Raw genomic sequence first — 25,975 nt, 5'->3', positions numbered from 1 at the left:
GTTGACAGACGTTGCATACAATTTACAAAATGTATCAAAATGCATCAATGTCATCAGAACACAATAATAATAATAATAATAATAATAATAAAAAGTTAATGATTGGTAAGAAATATAACAATGGAGAATAAGAAAAAGCTAGGAAGTAAAAATAAGAAGAAAAAAGTAAAAAACATAAGGGTAAGATATTAATTAATTTATTTATTAGTTAGACTGTAGAAATTTATATAAATACATATTAAATTCGTTCTCCTTGCTTTCTTAACGTTTAATATTTTATTAGAAGAAGGTGATGGAGAAGGCGATGACGGTGATGATGTGTCTGCAGGAAACAGTATCCGTCCAGCTGTTCTGACTTCCGCTTCAGTGCCGAGCGAGAGCCATCATCACTCAGGACGCGTCCGGATCGGCTCAGAGAGTCAGTCAGCGGGATTATAAACACACGAACGCGCTTCTTCCAAACGGGAATCGACAAAAGCAGGATCTCTGAGGTAGAGGGGCCGGGGATGTGTCTCTCGAGGCCCGTGTGCGTGTGCTTGTGTGTCGGGTTAATGAAGTAGCCAGCGGTGTTAGCATTCATGCTAGCTGTCATTCTGTCTGTTTTCACTTCAGCGTTTCCATTCCTTCACCAGTCCTCATGTAAACACCATTATTGGATTCATGCTTCTTGTTTTTCCCAAAACCATGTCTTATAATTTCTTTCGATATTTTAGCCTTCCTTTAGGATCAGAGTGTTTATATGATTTTATTGACTGGCTCTGTTTAGCAGGTGCTCCACAGGAACATCAGCTGTTTATTAGAAATGATCTACAATGTGAAGTATGTTAACGTTAAATATTTTCTTATATATATATATATATATATATATATATATATATATATATATATATATATATATATATATATACAGTTTATAGCTCGATCTACTCTAAAAAATCTGGTCAGATCAGTGTGTTTAATTGCTCACGAGTAAGTGAATGTTGAGTCTATCAGTTTAATTATGTCTTTATGAACAGTGATGTGTGTCATGGGTTTAGACTCAGTTATTCCATCAGTTTTTGATTAATCCACAGTTGTTGATGGAAAGTCAAGTCTGTGTCTTGTTTCCTGAATCATGTAAATCCTGTCATGCGTTTCTGTTGACCTGTGTGTTTCTACTGGAATGATGCCTAACCTGTTAGTGTTGTTTGTGAGTTGTCCATTATTTTCAAGCGATTCCATAAAGACGTGACACATGTTAGGGTTTAACAAGGTTAGGTCAGCGAGATCACTTGTGAAGTCTTTTGCAATCAGATTGTTCATTGTGGGTTTGATGGTTTGTATTGGCAGCTATAGGGCCAGATTTCTGCTTTACGTTTTCTTTACTATCATCTCAGTCTTAACTCTTTGTCATACACCTGAAAATGGGCTCCCATGCATTCATCCTTCCTTCCAGCCATCTGTCCATTGTGTCCAATCATTGCACTACTGCACTTTTTAAAGTTTCTGTTCATTTCCATATTGTTTAAATAATGCATCTTTAATATATTATATAATAATAATGTTTTTGTGTGAGAAACAGGCTGAAATTAATGCCAGTATTCGCTGAAAATCTTCCCAGGGGTGCGTGACGATGTGTTTCACGTTTCTAGTAATCTCACATTATACCATCACTTACATAATTACCACTGTTTCTCCAGTGTCCCAGACTGAGACACACCACGTAGGGCCCTATGAAATCTGTTTTATTTTTTCCAAATTCAATTTTTTCCGTTTACATTTTTCTCAACTCCTTTTTAATGGTTAAATTAAATTGAATTAATCAAAAAGCATGTCTAATTAATTAAAATCATAAAACTTATACATTTTCACAACAATTTATTGAAAGTTTAACAAAAACGACAAGTTTAGGGCCCAATGAATTATTAAATTTGTTTCTTCACCATATGGTTTATTGTTACCGAATTCTTTGTTTTAGCATGTCTGATTATTTAAATGCATGAAAACAACTTAATTTGTTAATTATTTTCTTAAAATAGCCTTATGAAATGTTTTTTTTTTTTTTTTCTCAGAAATTCTGTTGTGTATTTTAATTTTTCTGGTTATCAAATGAAGGCATAAACCATTCATTTAATTTATCTTTTAATTATTGAAAATTAAGCAAATTTAATTTTTTGGTAAACAAAGAGGGTTTACTACTAAAATAAAACATGGAAGAAATTTTGTGTGTTTATTCCTTTAAAAATTATATTTTTTTCTTTTTAGTAGTAGTAGTAGTAGACTATGTACATTCTGCTGAACAATAGTAATACATTTCTGGCAAATACTTGTCTTTAATTTAAACTAGACTTTTATTTTGATGGGTTACTGTGAATACCTTTACAGTTCTGTGTATGTGATGTGGCGCTAGTTTTACTCAAATCAAACGGTCAAACGCTCATGAAGTGACTCTCAGAGCAGTTCTGGAGATTCTGCGCCATTCATTAACAGAGACACGCATAACATGCAGGATTCATATTTAAATATACTTTTCCGGCTTAATATTTACAGGTACTAGTCCATATCGTGATTTGATGTAAGTGCAATGACTTACATTTGAATAATTCATTCAAAATTGGACAAATTCCGTGACATTCCTTGTTAAACTGTAAATTCTGTTTTTATGACTGGAATCCGCGATTCCGTCCGTGTTTTCTGCATCGCTGAAATACGGTTAGATATTGGGAAATGCAAGTGAAATTTAAGATGTAAAAATTGCAGGAAAATGTAAAGTTATGTCTGTTGCTCACACAAAACGGTCAAGAGTTTGGAGGTGGGTCCACACTATTACTACGGCTAACTTACACTTTTAGGTCTAATTAATTGTTCTTACACAGAAATGAACTTAAGTTAAAAAAATAAATCCATCTGAGCGGATTCAGTGGATGATGGTTAGATTCTTTCTCTTCTTTTGTTCACCTTTTCATGCTCTTTCTCTCAAACCCTGTGTGTCCTTCTCTTCTCTCCTTCTCGTTCCCTGTCCCCAGCCCCTCTTTCCCCTTCTCCTGCTTTCTGGAAAGCTCTGCCGTGCTCCTGGATAAAGGAGAAGCCGTTTTCCGACAGCTCTTCCAGCAAGAGAAGCAGAGAGCAGTCTCAGAGAGAGGACAGTGGACTCAATGGTACATGGAGATGGGCTTGAGCCTGCTGTCCAGTGGGTGGAGGAAGAAAACTGCTTTGTTTTGCCTTTTAAAGAAGAGAATAGATCATATTGCTCAAGAATAGCAAGAATTTACCTTTTTTTTAAATGTATTATTATTTATTAATTAATTATTTAGGGAAAATACAAGATTTACCTTCAACCTAATAATATTTTTCAGTAGCGTGAGAATAGCTCAGCTGTTAAAATCATGTAGCTTTTCCAGTTACAAGTCAGTATTTCCTAATCAGAGTAGCGTGACAACACTGCTTCAGTGTATTATGTCTCACTGTGATGTGCATTAGTCAAATGCATTCACTTCTAGAATGCCCTGGCTCAAGTAGTTCTCAAATAGAGGTCTGAATGAGTCTTTTTTTTTTTTTTATAAACGTGTGCTATACGTTTTTGGTGAAATACCTGAAAGAAGGTCTGTGTTGAAGAAAAGCGCAAGATATTTTCACTTTTTAGTATAGAACATAAAATACATTAGCAATTGCCCTTGAGTTTTTGAGCAATTGATATTTTACATTTAAAAAAGTTAATAAGTTTCTAAATGCTGGAATACACTACATTATTTTTTGCCCTCATTTTCTGCAGATGTCAGAAATTCAGAGCTGGTCTAGAGACAGACGACAGATGTACTGGAAAGTCATGTAGTGTATGACGGTCACAGAATCCCATTTTTTCAGCTTCAGACTTCGATTCCATCCAGTCTCAGGATTTCAAACATGTTTGAGATCTTTTGAGTCGATTTTAGAACACATTGTTTGCGTTTGTCACACGTCTCTTAGCAACAAGGCTTGAGTTTGTTGTAACCCTCATTCGTTTAGTGTTTGATGCCCAGTTTTTCCTCTGACTATTTCAAAGTTGGTAAGTGTATGATGCCCAGTGTTTTAAAATCTGTTCCGGTTTTAAAAGTCATGTAGTGTATTGCAGTCTTAAAGGGAACTACAAAACTGATCTACTAAATACTTCGCTTTCAGCCTCATTATATTTATACTCGCACTCTTGACTTTTCTGAATATTGTTGTTATTATTATGGATTTGTAGAATCTACATTATGTAGAAATGTAGAATCTGGCAAGCCACAGTAAAAAAAGTTTCCTATCACCTGTCGTGATTCTAGGTATGCACTCTTGTGCTCAGTGTGAGAAACTGAACCTTAGAGGGTCTGTATCTGTCATTTTTATTCTATATATAGGAGAAGTTTAAGCTTATATGTCTGGTAGTTGAAAGATAAAAACCTGTTGTAAACTTCAAAGCTATAGGCTAAGGGTTTGTAAAAGAACAGGGCAAATGGTTTAACCAGAAATGAACTGCTTTGTGAATATAAAGCGAATACGCATGGAGGAACGTTATGACTCTAACATCAGTTACTAGAGCTTGTCTTTAACTGCTTGCTTTGATGTTTGCAAGCAGCACATTACTATTGGTGTGTCTAGAGTGATCCCCATGACCAAACAAGTTAAATGTAATGGGGTGGTCTCTCCCCAAGTCTGAATTATGGCTGGATTTACTTAAAAGTTGTGCAGCTTTTATGGCTTAAAGTTTAGTCTAATGAACCTGTCATTGTTAAACCATATATAGGAGAAGTTTAAGCTTCAGATATGTATGTATGTATATGTGTGTGTGTGTCTCTGCGTGTGTTACAGTCAGACTATATTGCAGTCAAATATTATTTGGGCTGAAATATTTTATTATAGTTGAAGAAAGGGATCTAAGAGATCTTTGTGTCTGCCTGCAGAGGGAGCCAGAGAGTGAGGAGCAGCTAGACCCCAGCATGCCCCCTAAATTTAAGCGGCATCTGAATGATGAAGAGGTCACTGGTTCCATTCGCAGTGAGCGGGTAAGTCACTTCTTACCATATAGATTACCTGGAGTTAAAGATGCTCTTAGCTGACTAGAGCCAGACTTGAATCTTTCTGCATGTTTACAACGCCATTGTGCTCCATGATCTGTTTATGTTGTTTACAGGAAGAGTAAACCACTCTCTCCTCATGTTCTTTAGTGTCTGCAGACCACAAAAAATATCCTTTATATAACAGCCCATCTAAAACGGCAGTGTTCACCACATTTCAACTCCTGTGTTGTACAACCCTTTAGAGAGCAATTTGTTCTTAACTATGATAATCTGTAACCATACGTCATAATAGCAGTGTATAAACTGAGGTGGAAAAGAAATTAAACAGATGGAGAGAAAAATGTACACAAAACTAAACTAAAATAAACATGATTTTGAATAAACAGACATATGTAAACTAGATTCTTTAAATGAAAAAGAGTGATTTTGGCCCTTTCATAAGTCACTGCTGCAATGATAAAAGTTTGAAGGCCGTGGTGTCTCTTCTTCAATGCTAGTTAATGGATGTTTTTGGCTGTATTACTGTCCATTGGGTAAAATCATTTAGATTTTTATTTTATTTTTGTCAAGAAATTGATACTTTTACTCCACAAGGATGCATTCAGTTGATCAAAAGTGAGAGTAAAGACATTTATAATGTTAATGATTAGGGATGCACGATATTGGATTTTGGCCGATATTCGATATGCCGATATTTTCAAAATAATTTTGGCCGATACCGATACCGATATACATAAACATTATCGCCTGATATATTTAAACTTTAATTTTACTAAAGAGAAATCCATGTATCTCTTCTGTACTGATTCTACCATAAATGTATTATTTTACAAATATAGACAGACATTCACACCTGAAAAACAGGTCAATTATTTCACTTGGAGAATATCGGTTTGGCTCATCGGCAGAAATATTCATATCGGCCGATACCGATGATGGTCATTTTAAGCTTTTATCGGCCGATACCGATGTTGTGCCGATATTATCGTGCATCCCTATTAATGATAAATAATAAAAATAAATTCTGTTCTTTTGAGCTCTCTATTAATTGAGGATTCCTGCAAAAATGTATTATGGTTTCCACAAAAAATATATAGCATTACAACTCTCTTTAACATTGGTAAAAATAAGATGTTTACCGAGAACCAAATCATCATATTAGAATAATTTATGAAGGATCATGTGACACTGAAGACTGGAGCAATGGCAGCTAAAAATTCAGCTTCGCCATCACATTTTTCGAAAAAAATATATTTCACAATATAACTGTTTTTACTGTATTTAATCAAATAAATGCAGTCTCTAGTGAGCATGAGACTTCTTTTTAAAAACTTTCGAACTTGTCAAATTGTATTGCAACCCTCCTAACAATAAATCTTTATTTGAATAACAAAATCAGGCAGTGAACAGAAAAGTCCATTTGAAAGTGAAGACTTAAGTCATGATGTAACGGGTATTAGCTCATGCAGGGGGTAATAAACTAGTGGAGCGCTTACTATGAATCTGTCAGTACCGATCTCCTAATTAACATTCAGTCCTAGACAGTCATTAAAACCCTGCCAGACATTATTGTCAAAATCCAGGTCCATGCCAGAATATGACAAACTCTTGTTTTTCACTTGGGTACCACTCCTGACTGGTTTATGTTTGGGAGAAACTGTTGGATGGTTCAGACATTATCACATCCAAAGAAAAGTCTCTTTTAATTTGCCTCACATCGAAGCTTGAACAGTGAGAGAACTCGAATGTGTAGTAGGGTGAAGTTGAATGTGGCTTTCCACGTGCCGTTATGTAACACTGTTGACCATGACTCATGAAAAGACCTGGTACTTGTGTTGAAATATTCCCTAGTAAAGGGCCAATTGGAAATGAGCAGCTGCAGGGTTACTTGCAGTCACAACATGAAATCTAAAGTCATGCACTCGTTTCCTGTAAACTGAATCACTTAAATGAATTGTCCTAAAACCCAGCAGACAGAGTCCAGACCCATAAATGTTAGTTCCTAAAACAGCAGCATATATATGCCAATGATAAACAATACTAAGATGCTTTGAAACTACCAGAATTTGCACTCTAAATCATTACCCCTAGATATTGGGAAGCAAAAATAAACTGTATTTATTTATTTATTTACCATATTGTATGTGTAGAAATAAGTTAGATGTCCATATAGTCTGTGTATGTCACAAATCACTCTCTTTAATCAGTTTTGTAATGACTCTGACTCATTTGTAATAAATCAGTAATTTAACTAAATCTGTAGGATAAATCGTTTTAGATGTAGATATCGAGCTTCATTACTTACAAGCATGTTCCCATTCAAAACATGCTATAAATGCATATTAGCTTGAAGTTCACAATTTTAACATCCTCGTTAAAAACAATACTTTTCTCCTTTTAAATGTATAGCTTTTTAATTCAGTAAAATGTTCAGTTTATTTGAGCATTCTTTATTCTTTTGATAAACATTTTATTTTTCCATGGTAAGGTTGACTTGCGCATGAAATTGTCCAGATGTAATTTGAGAGGAGTGTCACAGGTCTGGATATAGTTAGGGAGAGTTATATAACAATAGTCATCGCGATGTTGAAATGATCTAGTGAGGCAATTGTTAAATGTGATCAAGAATAGACAATAAAACAAAACTAAATGCAGTGCAGCTAGATGCTTCCTGATCTGTGATTCATTGTTTTAAAAGATCAGATTGTACAAATCCAGATCAAATGGAGTTAATATCTCTTGTGCATCAGCAGCGTCTCCTTTTAGGACTTTGTGTTCTGAAAGGGTTTATTTCCAGGTGAATTCCATTCTGGGGAATACTGCGTCACACGCTGTGCCCACATTGTGCCCTTCAAAGTGTTGTTGTCCTTCACATCTGGCGGATGACTTTATTCTTCACAATAAGATCTTTATGAGTCTCAGTCTGGTCACTGTTATATCAAACACCTGGTCTCAGTTCAGAAGGAATTCTAGATTAAACCCAGCCTGCTCCAGTTCTGACCACCCTGACACCCTCATCTTAACTTGCAGAGAAACCTTCTAGAGGAAGGCTCGGATGAAGAGGAGGACTTTTTCCTGTAAGTCTTTGGTTTTGCATAATCATGACAAAAAAATAGTCTTTAAGCATTAATTTTTGTTTGCATGCAGCTTTCCTAGCAAAGCTGTTTATGACAGTCTGTTTGGTGACTTTCTTTTTGTTTATTTTATTTATTTTCTTTTTTTTACAGGAGAGGACCAACAGGACCAAGATTCGGAGGCCAAAATGACAAAATTAAACAGTATGTTTGTTTTTGTTGAATTTTATTTATTTTTTTCAGACTTGCCTTGCAAGTATCTTCATTTTCCTCATCACAAAATGTGTTGTTGTTAACTGTGTGCTGTTATATTTACTAGAAACGTTTTTTTTTACACAAAAGTATTTTTTTTTCTATACAGCTATAATGTAACTAAATTCATAACCACACTTTTGATGGAAAGAAATTTTCATACATTACAAAACAATACTGATGAAAACTACAAACACATTACTATCACAGTCTACAGGCAGGGAGTAGAGGAGGGTCAAGACTGAGACCCAAAATAGGGTCGAGACTAAGTAAAGACTTAGACCAGAAGTAGGTCGAGTCCAAATCAAGACCAAGACCTGAAGAGTGTCGAGTGTGAATCAAGACTGAGACCAGAAGAGGTTTGAGACTGAATCAAGACTAAGACCAGAAGAGTGTCGAGTCTGAATTAAGACTTAGACCAGAAGTGGTACTAGCTCTTTGTGCAATAAATGTCAGTGTGCTGAAGGTACTTTAATTCATATGTTGTGGACGTGTCCCAAAATAGAAGGTTTCTGGCAGTCAATATTTAACACCCTTTCTGTGGGTGAGACCAGAACCAGAACCACTTGTGGCATTGTTTGGAGTTACTCCAGAGGAGTTACAGCTGTCTGCATCAATGTGTAAAATTTTTGCATTCTCCTCTTTATTAGTGCACAGAGCCATTCTATTAAAGTGGAACGATCTCTACATACTCAGTGGATCAGAGAAATTACGTTTTGTCTCTACCTTGAAAAAATTAGGTACTCATTGAAAGGGTCAGGAAAACAATTATTTAAGATGTGGCAACCTTTCATTAATTGTGTTGACAATCTTAAATAACTTTTTATTGATTTGGATTTTTTTTCTCCTTTCTCTGAATGTATGTCCATATTTATATGTGTGTTTAGATATATTTTATGTATGTACTGATTTTTATTTAGTATTAGTATTTATCCATCTAATCTGTAATTTCTTTCCAAAATATTGGACAGCATGAGCGCTACTCTAGGAATTTGCTGGTAAGGGTTAGGGGTTATTAAATGTGATTACATATTGGAAAATTTATCGAAAATATTAAAACATAGACTTAGACCAGAAGAGAGTTGAGTCCAGGTGAAGACCGACACCAGAAGAGGGTCAAGTCCGAATCAAGACCGAGACCAGAAGAGTGTCGAGTCCGAATCAAGTCTAAGACCAGAAGAGTGTCGAGTCCGAATCAAGTCTAAGACCAGAAGAGTGTCGAGTCCGAATCAAGTCTAAGACCAGAAGAGTGTCGAGTCCGAATCAAGTCTAAGACCAGAAGAGTGTCGAGTCTCAATCAAGTCTAAGACCAGAAGAGTGTCGAGTCTGAATCAAGACCGAGACAAGAAGAGTGTCGAGTCTGAATCAAGACCGAGACCAGAAGAGTGTCGAGTCTGAATCAAGACCAAGACAAGAAGAGTGTCGAGTCTGAATCAAGTCTAAGACCAGAAGAGTGTCGAGTCTGAATCAAGACCGAGACCAGAAGAGTGTAGAGTCTGAATCAAGTCTAAGACCAGAAGAGTGTCGAGTCTGAATCAAGACCGAGACAAGAAGAGTGTCGAGTCTGAATCAAGTCTAAGACCAGAAGAGTGTCGAGTCTGAATCAAGACCAAGACAAGAAGAGTGTCAGGTCTGAATCAAGTCTGAGACCAGAAGAGTGTCGAGTCTGAATCAAGACCGAGACCAGAAGAGTGTCGAGTCTGAATCAAGACCGAGACCAGAAGAGTGTCGAGTCTGAATCAAGACCGAGACCAGAAGAGTGTCGAGTCTGAATAAAGTCTAAGACCAGAAGAGTGTCGAGTCTGAATCAAGACCGAGACCAGAAGAGTGTCGAGTCTGAATCAAGACTAAGACCAGAAGAGTGTCGAGTCTGAATCAAGTCTAAGACCAGAAGAGTGGCGAGTCTGAATCAAGTCTAAGACCAGAAGAGTGTCGAGTCTGAATCAAGTCTAAGACCAGAAGAGTGTCGAGTCTGAATCAAGACCGAGACTAGAAGAGTGTCGAGTCTGAATCAAGACCGAGACAAGAAGAGTGTCGAGTCTGAATCAAGTCTAAGACCAGAAGAGTGTCGAGTCTGAATCAAGACCGAGACTAGAAGAGTGTCAAGTCTGAATCAAGACCGAGACCAGAAGAGTGTCGAGTCTGAATCAAGTCTAAGACCAGAAGAGTGTCGAGTCTGAATCAAGACCGAGACCAGAAGAGTGTCGAGTCTGAATCAAGACCGAGACCAGAAGAGTGTCGAGTCTGAATCAAGACCGAGACCAGAAGGGTGTCGAGTCTGAATCAAGACCGAGACCAGAAGAGTGTCGAGTCTCAATCAAGTCTAAGACCAGAAGAGTGTCGAGTCTGAATCAACAGAGAGACCAGAAAAGGGTTTGAGACTGAATCAAGACCGAGACCAGAAGGGTGTCGAGTCTGAATCAAGACCGAGACCAGAAGAGTGTCGAGTCTCAATCAAGTCTAAGACCAGAAGAGTGTCGAGTCTGAATCGACAGAGAGACCAGAAAAGGGTTTGAGACTGAATCAAGACTGAGACCAGAAGAGTGTTGAGTCTGAACCAAGACCAAGGCCATGAAAATAAGGTCTTGAACTCAACTGTGAAGTTGAGTTGGTCTTGACTACCACAAAAAAGGGGCATGATATTCTGCACTCCTGATACAGGCTGGGTACTTCCTTCAATGTGCATCAGTAGGATTTTTATTTTTTATTTTTTTACTAATTTATTATCCGCCATGTGAAAAACATAGCTTTCAACAAGCTGTGCAGTCTGATGTATCGTTGGCTTAGGGTTACAATCTGTTTTCAAGTGTGAACAATTATGAATTTCCAAATACTAGTATGGGCTCAGGTTAGGAATGTGGAGACAGATAATATTTGCAGGCAAGGTAAACCTCTATTCCCAATATTCAAAAATCTCTGTCCTGAGCTTTTCTTTGTTATGAAATTTGCTACATACTAATATGCTGCAGTAATTCTCCCAAAGGAAACCCAGCAGAGCTTCGCCCAGTGCAAGCAGCCACACAACATCAGGTTTACATAAACATGCACTGCAGAGTGGAATAACAAAATCAATGGAATTTAATAGGAAACCTTGGAAGGTGAAGTTTTCTTGCCTTTCCGTGGACGTCTTGGATTCTTGCAGTTACCTTGTTTGTATCTGTGGGTTTTTGAAGCTGAAAGGTAACCACACATGGTAGGTACCGTCCCATGTGCATGAGACTGTGCACGATTGGAATTGGTGCAGATCATGGTGTGCTGTACTAGTCAGGTATCCAAGCACAGAAGCAAGAGTCAACGCATCCTGTTCTCTGTTCATTCGCAGGGTAACCTGCGTCCCAAAGCCATGCCATCCCTTGTGCCATTGTATTTGAGCAGCTATATTGAGCGATATTGAGATCAAATAGTTAATACTATCTTGATGTGTCTAGACCACGTCTAGCAAAACGTTCTCACCTCCCAGTGACATTGCAGGGTCAGGAGATCGCAGTCATAATGATATCTTATTTAATCCCGAGTGGTTATCTTACAAATATTCGAATCACAGACTCAAACATGTGCTTCTAAACTGTAAAAATGTTCTGCTGAATCAATGGAAACACCAGATTTGTTCCTCTCATGGTGTCTTTGTCTCTATGGCCCTTCAGGGTGCAGTCTCAGGTGGATGAAGTCATTGACGTCATGCAGGAGAACATCTCGAAAGTAATTGAACGTGGGGAACGGCTGGATGAGCTGCAGGATAAATCCGGTAAGATGGACATGGACAGATCACCATGAATCCTAAACTACTTTGTGATTTGGTTGGATTCATGGGAATCACAACAAAAATGATTAATGATCAGTTTTTGAATAGCAGATCTTCTGCAATTAAAAAACTGTTTAAGTTTAGGCCAGGTTGGTGTGGTATTTTTCTCATATTCTCAAGTCCAGATGTGAAAATAAACCACCTGTGTGCAAAAGACTTTTGCAAATGGTTTTGTTCAAGCTGATCTGAGATTAGTTACTAGTCTCATAACATTAAGTAGTGGAGTCAAAGAGCTAAAGCAGGTTCCAGCATAGTGTCCCTGTGACAAAACCACATGTCTGGTCCTGTTTTTTGTATGAAGTGTCAAGAACTATAAAAAAATCATTGTCATTAGTTTAAATAATGCTGAAAAAATTTAATGTAAGCATTTTAGCTATGCTCCAATCTGCCTTTCAAGTCATTTGTTAATCACGTGACAGACCCACGCTAAACCATGCAGTCCGAGCAAGAAAGAGAATTGATTAGTTAATCTCATGAGTCTTTCGGGTCGAGTCGTTCCTTAATCACGTGACAGACCCATACACTATTTCTGACATTTCTGACATTTCACTGTGTTTTTGTTACCATTTCTTCAGGATCTGTGGTGTGTTATTATTTTATAAATAAATAAAACCCTGTAATGAATAAAATATTGATTAATTTGTATTTTTGACTGTCTATCAGTAAATAAACACTAGGCTATATAATAATATAATAATTATAAATACATCTCTTGATCAAAGTGATTTCGCCATCATATGGACAACATTTAAAGCATAACCAATAATTATTATAAAAAATAATAATAAGTACTATGCACCCATTTGTAAGGAAGGTTGTAAATTAACTAATTACTCTAGCCAATGTTGTCACGTCAGGGGACAAAAGAACGAACAACCCGAAGACCCGAAAGATGAACTAATCAATTCTTTTTCCGTCTCAATACTGCATTATTTTACTGTCTATGGTTTTAGCGTATGGGTCTGTCACGTGATTAAGGAACGACTCAATCCAAAGACTCATGAGATGAATTAATCAATCCGGCTCAGATTGCATTGGTTTAGCGTATAGGTCTGTCATGTGTTTAAGGAACGAGTCAATAACCCAATAGACCCGAACTATGAACTAATCAATTCTCTTTCCGGCTCAGATTGCATTGGTTTAGCGTATGGGTCTGTCATGTGTTTAAGGAAAGAGTCAATAACCAAATAGACCCGAACTATGAACTAATCAATTCTCTTTCCGGCACAGACTGCATTGACTGACACAGGTGAATTACTACTAGCAGAGCAGAACCTATAGAATATTGAGCATACGCGACTGAACCAATCATCCCCCGAGACGACTCGTTCTTCCCGAGTCACATCAAAGATTCATTCAAAATGAACGAATCATTCAAAAATGACACATCACTAATTCCTATACCTAGGGTTTGACATTGTCCGATACAGATACCAGTCCGATACCAGTGAAGTTTTTTTCCCCATTTAAATAAATGTAGAATTTATATATCTCCGTGTGTGGAACTGATAATCATATAGGCCTATGCATATTCATAATCTATGACAAAAAAATGATCATGAACTAGGTTAGTGGATAATTCGGCAGCAAAAGTTGTTCTAGAAAAATCAGTGCACAATAATTTTAGAAATCCAAACATTTAGTGAAAAAACTATTTTGTTGGGAAGAAATAAAAGTGTTGCACTAAATATGGTAAAATGTTATTTTTTGTATTTAACATTTGTATAAAATCCATTCATTTAAAACATTCATTTATGTATTTATATATAAGTATATACTACCCAATTAAAATACATTTCTTAAAGAAAAAAACATAAAATGACTAAAACTAAAATAAAAAAACATAAATTGATCCTATAATAATATATAAATTATACTAAAATGAAACTGGAATGGCATCAAACTGGAAAAGAAAACCCTTTTTGCTTCTGAACTTTTCAAACATTCAGTTGTTACAGAAATGTTACATTACGATGTTAAAGTTGTTGTCAGTATAACAATCAAAACAGGACTCTTCTGAGCTTAAATACATTTTCTTTGTTTAGTACATTTACTTACTGCACATTGTGCTTCCTTGCTGAAATTGCATTGTTTGAGAGAACACGTAGTTTAATAGTGCAACATCTGGAAGACATTGTCACTCACAAAGCTGAATGAATTCCACATGTTGACTGCAATACTGTCTTTGTTCTAAAGGTGAATCTAAAGACTGATCTATAAGAATTGAATCCGAGATTTTGAGAAGGTTAAATGCTAGGGCTGAGTTTTGATTCAGATGTTCAAATCGATTCGATTTTTGGTTTGCAAGCTCTCGATTTGATTCGATTCTCGATATTTTTTATTATATTCAGTGATTTATCGATAAAATGTAAACAGTACCCATCCCTAGTTGGATGTACTGCCAAATTCTCTGAAACGCCTTTGGAGATGGCTAATGATAGGGAAATGAACATTAAATTCATGGGCTCTGGTGGACTGAAATTTAAATGTAAAAAAAAAATGAATTCATCTCGGCAAAGGAGAAGTGCCAACTAACAACAATTTAGACAGATTTGTGAACAATATTTGAGAGGAATAGGACTTTTGTGTACATACTAAAAGTCTTAGATCTTTGAGTTTAATTCATTAAATTTGGGGGCAAAAACTAAAGTGTTGCTTTTATAATTTTGTTTAGTGTAAGTTTCACGTTAATCAGATCTAGTTTTAAATTTGTGTTGAAATAAATACCGGAAAGATTGATTCATGGCTTTTGAGAATCGGTATCGAATCGACGTCATTTAAAAAACGATTAATCTATGAAACCGTCTGCTCCTGTGTTCTTTGTGTCTTTCTGGGTGTACACACATTCATCCTCTGTGGAATTGTTGAATGGCAGCTGGTATGATCTCAGCTTTATTGATTCTTGTTCTTGCACTAATGAAGCTGGAGCTGTTTTAGTTGGTCCCACATGTTGCAGAGCTCTTTACATCCCAAAACATTATTATGAAAGTCAACAAGCGTCTCCCGGATATGAATACAATCCATATTAAACATTCACAGTTGTTTAGGAGTGTATATTGTTATATAATTAACATGCATGGAAGTCAACCCTGTTACTGATCCTCTTTTGTCAAATGACTTTCAGAAAGCCTATCGGACAATGCATCAGCATTCAGCAGTAGAGCCAAGCATCTCCACAGAAGGATGTGGTGGAAAGACATGAAGGTGAGCCTCCATCCTGATGGTCTACCAGATCTGAAGGGCCTTTGTTGTTAAGGTTGTTGTGTAAAATCACTCTTTGGAGAGTTACATCTACAAAACCTCAAACTCCGGCCAAGCAGAAAAACGTATCGGCCGATGCCGATAATTGAAAAAAATATTGGTCGATATATCTTGCCGATATATCGGTCGACCACTATCATACACTACGGATGCTCATTTTCCTTAAGGTGTGCCTTTAGCCACATTGTACATTATATAATTTCTGCCTTTGGTTTTCTCTTCTATCCCCAGATGAAAATGATTGTAGCGCTGGTGGTTGTCATCCTTCTCCTCATCATAATCAGTAAGTCCACTCCAGACACACTTCTTTATGCTTACAAAAATTAAACCATATAAAAGGGGGAAATTTAGAACAGTCAGTACAATCCATTTGGTTTCATGCTGATTTTGCCTTCAACCTTCTTTTCCCTCCTTTTTTATTATTATTATTATGACTTTTTTTTACAGTTCCTGTGATCTTGCGGTATCGCTAGTCTCTGGCAGGGAAGTTAGAGGCATGATGTACTCTTCCTCCCTCCTCTCCCTCATCTTTCTGCTGTCATTCCTCCGTACCAGAGGGGGCGCTGCATAGGGTTGGGCTGCCCACTGTATTTGCCTATTTTGGCAGGATCTGGAAACATATCAAGCAGGGGCAGAGTTTAATTTGTGAGTGTGCGACAAAACAACACATCAAGCTCTCATCAAGGCACAACACTGGTGCAGACCAATCTCTTGTATGCGCACAAACACAATGGTTATTTTCTTGTACATGCATCCAGTAAGACTGAAGAATATAAAAAAAATTACTATACACAATGAAACATGGAGAGAAAAAAGTTAGCCCTGCATTCCTGGTATTTCGATGTCCTATTTATAGCTAATCAGATGTTAGAGCCGTTTAACGATTAAACTGGATCCATTTCCCACAACGCTAGGATTATGAAATACTGTCTTCTCAGGTGGGTGGGGCCAAACAGGAAACCTGATGATGTCACACTGTAAAATGGCTGTGATGTCATCATCTGTGTAACTCCTGTAAATTTTAACATGGGGAAAACAATGGGTAGAATTCAGGTTAGTCTGAAATGCAACAAGTAATGTTACTTAATATTTGCTGCTATTACCAGCTGTAATGTTTGCATATTTGGCAACAATGTTTTAATTGACTGTGGTTAATTGTGTTGAGTTGGTTATTTTGATATGAAGGAATTCGTATCAGCGTTTATCATGCTTGTAAAATGGTTAATGTAAAAATTGTAGTTATCTTCACTGGTCACTGGTGTAATTTTAACAGCTTGTTATGAGTCAGTAATGTAATCGTTGTGTGCAATGATGATTTGGTTCACTATTGCTGAAGGTGACCTGAACACATCTGTACATTTGGTTTAATCCATATTGTTTTACTGATTATTTTACTATTTTACTTTTTGTTGTTTTGTTATATTTATTTGTAAATATCAATTCCCCAAGTCAGTCGGCATTGGCTTTCCATTGGGAGACTGTGAAATAATCTTGCGTTTAAAATAAAGCGATTGTAAAGGGCCATCTGATCTGATTCATTGCGTTGGAATTGAGGAGTCTTCAATCCTGGCGTGATATGACAGGATAACAGCAAGAAAAGCAATATATCAATATATCAAAAGTTTCTCAGGAGAATCTAGTCCTTTTGGGAGAAGTATGGAGCCCATAAATATTGAAATAGATCCGTTTTCATTCCCCTTTAATTGCATTCCTCACACTGAATAACCTTCTTTCAGCCTTTTATCCCTCCGTTCCTGCATTTTGTCTGTTCTTCTCATCTCAGTCATGTACTCTGGTTTCCATGTGTTCATGGCAGACGCCTTCACTCCATCTGTACTGGCCACGGTTGGACCGAAACAGGCCAAAAATACTGTAGAAGAAGGTTAGACGAAATCTCAGTAAGAATCCAGTATCCAAGCTTCTGCATTCTTTTTTATTTCCCATAATTCCCCATCCTTGTGTGGCTTCCAGTGAAGTCGTAATATATCAGAAAATAAAAGTTCAGTACAAGTAATAACTCTTCATTAGTTATGACAAAGTTTCTTCTGTTTACTCCTCAGGCAAGATTCCTTAATTGTGTGTGTGTGCGTGTGTGCGCGCATCCCATTCAAACCAGCTTTGGGCCTTCACAAACATTAAACGGACATTAAAAAAATCATTTTTGGATGTTGTTACAGACCTTTGCGAGAACGGTACATGCATTTGAATGGAGAGAAATATATAAGTATGTATAGTTGCAGTCAATAAATGCTATTGAAAATTTGTTGCAGGTCAACAATTCTGAACTTACTGGAAATCTCTTCAATACTCACAAAAAAAAGGCCCTCGTTATACGTTTTGTACTCGAGACAGATATCATACATCCAGAATTCTATATCTGTATGGAGTTTGTAAAAGACATTATTGGGACTGCAGATATTAACTGGACAGGTGGAGAGAATGTTAAAGACTTGGCTGAAGGAATGTAAGCTTTGATTCTGCCGCATCCTTCATTGTCAGCATCTTACTGACATAGATTTGACATGAGGGATTTAGTTGGACATGATTTGCAAGCATGGTATGGTAAATACACAGAGTGTTTCTGGTAAATGTCTGTTTTTCTGCAATCTCCCATAAATCCGATGTGATGATAGATGAAATGAAGCCTGCGAGGTCAAAGCGGAGAGCTCTGATGGTGGTCCTGAAGAATGGCCAGAAGGTTGAAAGCAAAGGTGTTGAAAAGATGTTAAAACTTCCAGCCTCACTTAAGATTGATGTCATTTAGCCTCACTTAAGATTGATAAACATTATAGTGCAAAATTAATTGGAATTTATTTTTAGGACCTAAAGGTGCACTTTTCAAGCAAAACGTTTCACAAAAACAAGTTATAAAACAACAGATCTTCAGCATCAAGAATATAACATTTTCAAAAATATGTTACATATTCTATGCAATGAACTACTCTGCCAGATCACCTGCATGAACTTAAGGTGAACTGACAATTACTAAAAATCAAATTCATACCACTTTGTTTACAAGTCATTGAAAATTGCTCAGAAAAGTGAAGGTAGTCGTAAAAAAAAATACAATGAAATCCATCCATACGAAAATATTTTTGGGACATCAACACAAGTTTTGGGAAGGTTTGAGAAGGTGTGTACTTGTTAGTTGCCAGTAACTTTACAGTCATACAGTTAACCATATATTAGCAAACATTTACATTTATCTCCTGTAATGCTATATTGGAATATGCATATTTGTCATATACATGCTAAACTAGATTCATGTTTTAATTGATCAGTAATGCTAATTGTTCAGGTGCTACCTTTACTGTTTTGCATAAAGAGGTATACAATGTACAATACATTGATACCTATTCATCGTTTAACCCTTCACCTGCATACATTAATGAAAAAAAGACGAAGGTCTCAGGATTGTTAAGTAAGAATGTTTATGAGCACTGTCAGAGACAAGGAAGAGTGTGTACCAGTAAGGTATTTGTATTAGTACATTTCACGGAAGACTTAGCTGGGCAAGAAATACAGATCTCATACAAACAAAAACAAAACAAATGGCCACCATAAAGACAGATTCCAGTCCTGAGTCGTCTGGGCCATATTATAGTGTGAAGTTGTTATAAGCCAATGTTTACGGAGCAAAATAACAAATGCAACAAGTGACAGACTTATTGAGGGAAAGAGAGGTGATGAACTTTGGAGGGAAGATGGGTGAAAATTGCAGTAGTAGATGAGAAAAAGCAAACAAAATATCAAGGGATTGTGAAGGTTGGTGGCAGAACGAGAAATGGGAAAGGGAGCATGTTGATTCTATTATTTGTGTTACATTAACATTTACATTTACATTTCACACGCGTCACGTTCTGACCCCTTTAGCTAAACACCACACGTAAACCAACACTGCAGAGCTCCCCCATGGGCTGTCCGGTAGGGGTAACTCCATCTAAATTTACCCCATCTTAGCAGCCTGTCTTGGGTTCCCCATAGCAAGATCCCTGACTGTTAATTACCAGCAGCAAACCAATAGGTCCACATACACCGCGACAACCAAATTAGACAGCAACAGAAAGGTATGCACTCCCCCAGTGGTAACCTTCTGAATCTTGCGTTCACCACTGGGAATACGTCATGATGACGACACATTAGCGATCTCTATACATACACACACACACACACACACACAAGCTTGTTAGGAACATTACATAAGTAATCAGTATAATACCCAGTGGGAAAATGCTTGCGCAAACAAACAACTTGAACAAAAACCCCCGTGTTCACTTGTGGTCGCCCTTGAATTCCTGCACACAAGCAAAACAAACAGCACTCAAACCAACCCACACATGCTTCGATATGCCCTCCAAGAGGAGGCGGAAAGACAGATCTCTGAAAAGATCTTTTTGTTGGGGCAATCCCTGAAGCGCACAGCATCCCTCCTTTTCTTCCGCCCCTCTTTGAGTCTTTCGCCCCTTCCCTCCCTCCCTCTCCTCCCTGACTGTATAAATAAGTCCCAGCGTAATGTGCCTGGACTCAGAGAAACTGCCTCCAAACCTGAAGACACCTACTGTGGGATCACAGACATCTAAGTGAGACATCAACCACCAATCAAAGTGAGACGCTCCACTCAGCCCCTCAAAGGCAACCCTTTACCCAGCTGAGAGAAAGTCAGTGGGAAAGAAAGAAAGGCTGAATTGGCTCAGGTGAGAGGTCATTAGTGGAATGCCTGAGAAGTGAGCGGCACGAGTTAACGCTTGTAAGGTAAAAGGGAAAGAACAGATTAGTGCCAGAGCTAAAGAGGACAAGGTAGACAAGTGATCCACCAAAAGAGAAGATTCACATCTGCGCAAACCTTCTCCCTGGAGGTAGAGCATCAGATAAAGACAGAAGTTTCCAGGTATCTGTGGTCCACCTCAACATGTGGTTTTTGGCTGTGTTGTGGGCTTCCTGCCTGCTGATGGGCACCCAATCTCAAAGCAGCGCTAGTTTTCGCCGGGCGGATGCCGGCAGTGGTCGTTGCCAGTATACCTTCACGGTGGACAGTCCTACAGAGGCCAGTTGTCCATCACCAGGTTCAGGTCCCGAGATGGAGTCCCTGAAATCTCGCCTGGGGCTGCTAGAGGCAATGGTTGCCCGTCTCGTAGGAGGGGAAACCTTGTCATGGTCATCACAGGGCTCCGGATCTCAGTCAGGCGTCCAGGACGCATACAAACAGGTGATGGGGGAGAAAGCCCAGCTCCAGAGAGAGAAGCAAAGACTGGACAGACAGGTTCAGGACCTGCAGCAGAGGATGGAAGAGCTCCGCCAGGAAACTGAGAGGCTGAAGAGCAGACCCTGCATGCAACAACCTCCTCCAAGAGTGCCGCAAATTGACAGCAGCTTCAGACCAGGATCAGGTGAGTACTGACAACCAAGCAATATGTTAAGATTCATCTCAGACCAAATTGTATTTTGGCCAAGGCTAGCCACTACCTGATATAGCTGTGATGTCCATTCTTTGAAAAAATTAACTAAATTTGTACAAAATAAGTACAACTTGTCATGGGACAGTACTCCTTTTGTGCCTTATTTCAGTAGAAACTTAAGGGTACATAGTAGTACTCTAAGGTACAGAAAACTAAGGTACAGAGGTATCCCTTTGACAAGCTGTCGTACCCAAAAGATTCAAATTCGGATAAAGTGTGAAAGATTTCCAATACCTATTTTTTGTTTTGTCAATATACACTCCAATACTGGTAATAATGGAACGTATTTTTGTAATATAACTTTTGTGGGTTCCTAAACGGTCTATAACAACTGAGTCATGACATCTCTGGCAAGGCAGAGGGAGCAAGCAAACTGGTACCACAGAAAAGACTCATAACGGTTTATGTGTACTTTTCCATAGTTATACCTACCTGGAAATGTGAGTTATATTTCGGGTGGTATGGGTGAGCAGGTCGTTGTGTTCATTTCAAAGCAGGAGGGAACAGTACAGATAGAGCAGAGTTGAACTAAGTGACCCCCTGTCATTGTAAGAGCAGGGCAACAGAAACGAGAGACTGAGAGAGACATGAGGGTGTTGGGGGCAAGCTACTGAAGCAGTAAAACACAAGTACTGTGCTAATACTCAGCAGTAAACTCTGTTCCCAGCAGACCGCTGACGGATGCTGCATGAGGAGGGTTGGAGGTCAGGGGGAAACTGATCCCTACTGGGGTTGTTAGTCTAAGTGTTCACCTTTACTGACATATTCTTTAAACAAAAATATAATTTAAGCAAGCAACCAAGTTGCTATTCTGTACTAAAGAATGATGTAGAGTGGGATACCACAGTTATATTCTCCTCACCAGCTTCTTTCCATGTTCCATCTGTCTTGCACGTCCCTTTAGCACTCTAAATATCCTCCAGTGCAAACGTACACTCTCAGAAAGGGGCTGAACAAACAGTAATTTAGCAGTAAGTATAAAAGCTTTATTTACATTCGATAATAGCAAGGTGTAAAGGTGCCCTCAATACTTATGTTGCTCTGGCTGTTGGCAGTCATCTTGACCTGACACCTCGCGGCGTGAATGTAGCGTCATGCAAAAGCAAAGATTTTTAGGCACAGACGCCAATGTAGAAATGCACATTTTAATTTAGTATTAGGGTACTGATAACTGCAATATTTATCTAGTGTGAATGTACATTGTGAAAGTTGTACTGTTTATTTCAGTGTAAAACATTTTCATGAGGAAAAATGACTGAGCAGTGAAGCCGAACATGCAAACAGTCCTTGCAATAAAAAAAAAGGTTCAGGAATATTGTGCCATTTGGTCATATGGATGTTGTAGGTGTCACCTCATCGAGTACAAACATAAAAATGTGTGGTCTTGCCTCTGGAGATTTTGGAAATCTTCACTCAGAAGATGTAAGTGAAAGGAATTTAGTTGCAAAACCCAAAAGCATTCAAACATTAATAATAATAATAAAAAAGGTCTTGCCTAAAGTCTTCAAGATGTTAAATGGGAAGACTCTGGCAAATAAATTAGCCTTCAACACGCTACCAGCTGGTCCAAAGGCTTTCGTGAAGATCTGCTTGATCTCTCCGGGAACCATTAGGCACGTTACACAGATAAGCACAAACACCTGCAAACAAACCTTGGGAATTACATGCTTCTGTTGTCTAGTAGTGATGCACAGATCCTGTGTCCATGAGCATGTGTTGATTATAGGGATAAAGGACACTAACTACATACTCTCCCACTGCAGGTCTGACCAGGTTATCATCGGCAGAAGCAACGGTCGGAGTCCTTTTTAACTCTTGTCACAGCAGTCAATCAAAGTCAGCTTCCAGACGTTCATGCTTTAAACTGTGACATTATAAAAGCCTGTAAACATGTTAGCATATGATCAGACAATGATAATTTGCTACCATAGTTTGTCACGGGGCTTAACAGAAGTCATTTAGTCCTTGGGCAATAAAATGAAGAGAGTAGAGTAATAATGCAAGCTGTTCAGGTCATTTCTGCACTTTTAGTGGGACCAAACAAAACTACATAAAAAGTTCCAACAATGTTTTCTCAACCATCTTCCACCGTTTGGTATTTTTACACCAGAAAAGGACACACGTTGGCTTTAAAAATCTACTTTGCTTTTGTCTGAGGTTACTAACCAGGGTGTGTGAATGCGCACCCTGCTGTGCACATCTGAGTTTCGGATGTGTGATGTGAGGTCTGGAGTCTTTCAGGCTCTGGGACAGCTGGGAATCTACTCAGGGCTGTTTATTTCCTTCTGTTAGAGTCCTAACTGTAGAGCTGCCAGCCCCCCAAAACCATGAAACACACCTCTCTTATGCAACTCGAGATCAATTCCAGGCCCTCCCTGCTCAACTTGTTTAGATTTCTCTGGGATACCAGTGGATTTCAGTTGAGAGTCGATTATCTCTTTTTGACCATCTATCTTCACATTATCTGGTTACTCTAGATTGCAATTAAGGGTCCGTAAACATCCCCAGACCATAACACCATCATGTGTCTTTGCCTTTTAGTACCTGAACTCTCCCACCTGGTGTCAAGGCCTGTGAAAACACGAGGAGACAAAAGCATTTTAGGAGGTATGTTTACACTAATAGATGAATCCACTTCCATGCTGCGCAATGAAATTGGTCTTCCATTGAAGAGTTCTTTGATATTCTGACTGCAATGTCATGGTCACTAGTGAAGGCTTGTCAAATGCAGACCTCAACACATGCATGTCTCAATCTGACTGTGTGAACTTCTGTCCTCATCCTCTCCCAGATTCTATAAGGCATCTAGAGAATCCTGGATACCAGGAGATGACGGCTGTAGTCACTGAGGTATCTGCCCCAAATCTGGAAGGTCCAGCAGACATCTCAGGTGAGAGTCACACCCTAACTCTAGTCATTCACTCAAAAGTGACAATCTAGTAAATGTCTTCCAACACTGTCAAAGCATGCTGATATATATAGATATATATAAAATACATCATGCTCCTACATCTCCTCCTCCTACATCAATTCCTGCTGACAGCACTAACACGAATACTGCTATTTTTACATCTAATGCATGTAAAATAATCTATTTTATAAAAGGATCTGTGCTTGTTTACTAAGGCGCCAAAATGGTAATGCGAATTTGATAGGACCATGTTTCTAAACAAAGACTTCAAGGTTTGGGATGTTCTTCCCCTAGTACCTCTCTCTTACAGGGTATTTTATAAGTTATGTAAGTTAAGTAAGTTATGCTTCTAATCTTTTAAACTCAAAGGAATGGTAGGACAAGGTCTCCTCTCGTCCATCATATTTCGCGGCGTTTGGTTCAATGGGGTCTCCTTTAAACATGTCACTGGCTCCAGGTGCAATCTGAAATGTACGTTTCCTCAAAACCATTTGGTTTTCCAACAATTGTACCAATCTCTTGATTTCTCAGGCTGTGGGGATCTGGTGTGGGTCCAGGAGCCTAAGGTGCACCGCAAGGCTGAAACCATTGCTGGTAAATACGGTGTCTGGATGCAAGACCCAGAAGCTAAAGAACCTTATAATAGCGAGATGGTATGGCGCATTGATGCCGTAGGGTCTGAAGTGCGTCAACTCTTCGGGTATGAAAACATGGACCAGCTGTCACGGGGCTTTCCCACCAAAGTCCTCCTCTTGCCGGAATCTATGGAGAGCACGGGTGCCACAATGTACAGAGGCTCCTTGTACTACCAACAGAAGCTCAGCCGCATCCTCCTAAGATACGATCTACAGTCAGAGAACATTGCTGCCCGCCGTGATCTTCCCCAAGCTGGCTTTCACGGTCAGTTCCCCTACTCCTGGGGTGGCTACACAGACATTGACCTCGCAGTAGATGAGAACGGTCTATGGGCCATTTACAGCACCAGCAAAGCCAAGGGTGCTATAATGATCTCCCAGCTGGACCCCGAAAACCTGGAGGTGAAGGGCACCTGGGAGACTAAAATCCGCAAGACATCGGTGGCGAATGCTTTTATGATCTGTGGCAAGATGTACACAGTAGCTAGTTACAGCTCACTAAACACCACCATAAATCACATGTATGACACTGCAACCAGCCAGGGTAAAACAATCTCCGTGCCATTCAAAAACCGCCATCGCTACAACAGCATGGTAGACTATAACCCAGCACAGAGAAAGCTATATGCTTGGGATAACTATTACATGGTTACTTATAATGTGAGACTAGGCAAGCAGGAGTAAAGTGAAGAAATCAGAATACATTTCCATTTCACCAAGCTTATATATGCATTTTGTCATGTTTTAATATTTTAACATCCAGAGGGACTGCTATTGTTGGATTTACTGTAATTCAAAGACAATCATAGACAACTGGACAAAAATCAACTATAATAATGCTGATAACATTAATAATAGCACCTGCAGTAGGTGCATGTATGTGTGTGTGTGTGTGTATATATATATATATATATATATATATATATATATATATATATATATATATATATATATATATAAAAACATTTTCCTGATAATATTCAAGCTTAAGTGACTTCTATATAAGCTGTCATTTTCAAGACAACAGTTAAAGACTGTTAGCATATAAGTAACTACATTGCACATCTTCACATTAAGAAATAATTTATATTTTTTGCATCTGTCCAATGATAAATGCTATAAAAGATATTCCTTTGACTAACAAATAGATAATTATCTAATCATGATGCCATGTTTTTTATAAATTGAGGCTACATTTATATCCTCCGTGATTTCGTTCACTTAACATGTTAATAGAGAAATTATTTTTCTACCTTTGTAAGTAACGTCTCTTTGTTTAAGGCACTGAATAAATTAAAGGGGGGGAAATATAAATGGCATACAATTACAGTAAGCCTGCCTCTTGATTTATACATTGTACAGAGGAATGCAACTTTAAAAATCATAAAAACTTAATCCTTACATAATTATGCTATCATAACTCAGTATGTGTTGAATATGTTCCCTTTTCGCTTTTGAATTTGCCTCGACACTTGTTTGCTGCTTGAGATGTTAAGACTGGAACCTTGTGGCTATGAAAGTGAATTAACTTATATGAAAATAAAGATTTTAAAAGTTAGCTTTTTTTTC

The 25,975-nt window shown here is 38.1% G+C and overlaps 2 protein-coding genes across 3 annotated transcripts; both read left to right on the top strand.

Annotated features, from left to right (window-relative positions):
* Positions 1 to 316: 316 nt before the first annotated feature.
* Positions 317 to 16,926, top strand: LOC113063055 (vesicle-associated membrane protein 4). 2 transcript variants are annotated; one of them, XM_026233212.1, is made up of 9 exons: positions 317 to 491; positions 3,006 to 3,137; positions 4,899 to 5,000; positions 8,046 to 8,092; positions 8,243 to 8,293; positions 11,986 to 12,086; positions 15,268 to 15,347; positions 15,636 to 15,687; positions 15,852 to 16,926. In XM_026233212.1, the coding sequence occupies exons 2-9, from the start codon at positions 3,135 to 3,137 to the stop codon at positions 15,875 to 15,877; spliced, it is 462 nt and encodes a 153-aa protein (XP_026088997.1). In that variant the 5' UTR covers positions 317 to 491; positions 3,006 to 3,134; the 3' UTR covers positions 15,878 to 16,926. The 2 variants fall into 2 exon arrangements, with proteins under 2 accessions (XP_026088997.1, XP_026088998.1); XM_026233213.1 differs by lacking the exon at positions 3,006 to 3,137 and having other exon boundaries at positions 321 to 491.
* Positions 16,927 to 19,905: 2,979 nt separating this feature from the next.
* On the top strand, positions 19,906 to 25,964 carry LOC113063054 (myocilin). Its single transcript, XM_026233211.1, has 4 exons — positions 19,906 to 20,791; positions 23,402 to 23,467; positions 23,652 to 23,750; positions 24,303 to 25,964. The coding sequence occupies exons 1-4, from the start codon at positions 20,314 to 20,316 to the stop codon at positions 25,088 to 25,090; spliced, it is 1,431 nt and encodes a 476-aa protein (XP_026088996.1). The 5' UTR covers positions 19,906 to 20,313; the 3' UTR covers positions 25,091 to 25,964.
* The last annotated feature ends 11 nt before the right edge of the window (positions 25,965 to 25,975 follow it).

This window comes from Carassius auratus, chromosome 45 (assembly GCF_003368295.1).
Source record: "Carassius auratus strain Wakin chromosome 45, ASM336829v1, whole genome shotgun sequence".
NCBI classification, from domain to species: Eukaryota; Metazoa; Chordata; class Actinopteri; order Cypriniformes; family Cyprinidae; genus Carassius; species Carassius auratus.
Note: the sequence above shows the minus strand (reverse complement) of the source record. Positions and strands in the feature narration are given on the sequence as shown.

Excerpts from the sequence above, each read along its gene's own strand:
- LOC113063054 (XM_026233211.1), top strand. The coding sequence starts at position 20,314 with ATGTGGTTTTTGGCTGTGTTGTGGGCTTCCTGCCTGCTGATGGGCACC. Across the intron at positions 23,468-23,651 it reads AGACAAAAGCATTTTAGGAG|ATTCTATAAGGCATCTAGAG; the intron begins GTATGTTTACAC and ends ATCCTCTCCCAG. Across the intron at positions 23,751-24,302 it reads AGGTCCAGCAGACATCTCAG|GCTGTGGGGATCTGGTGTGG; the intron begins GTGAGAGTCACA and ends TTGATTTCTCAG.
- LOC113063055 (XM_026233212.1), top strand. Across the intron at positions 12,087-15,267 it reads TGAGCTGCAGGATAAATCCG|AAAGCCTATCGGACAATGCA; the intron begins GTAAGATGGACA and ends AATGACTTTCAG. Across the intron at positions 15,348-15,635 it reads TGTGGTGGAAAGACATGAAG|ATGAAAATGATTGTAGCGCT; the intron begins GTGAGCCTCCAT and ends TTCTATCCCCAG.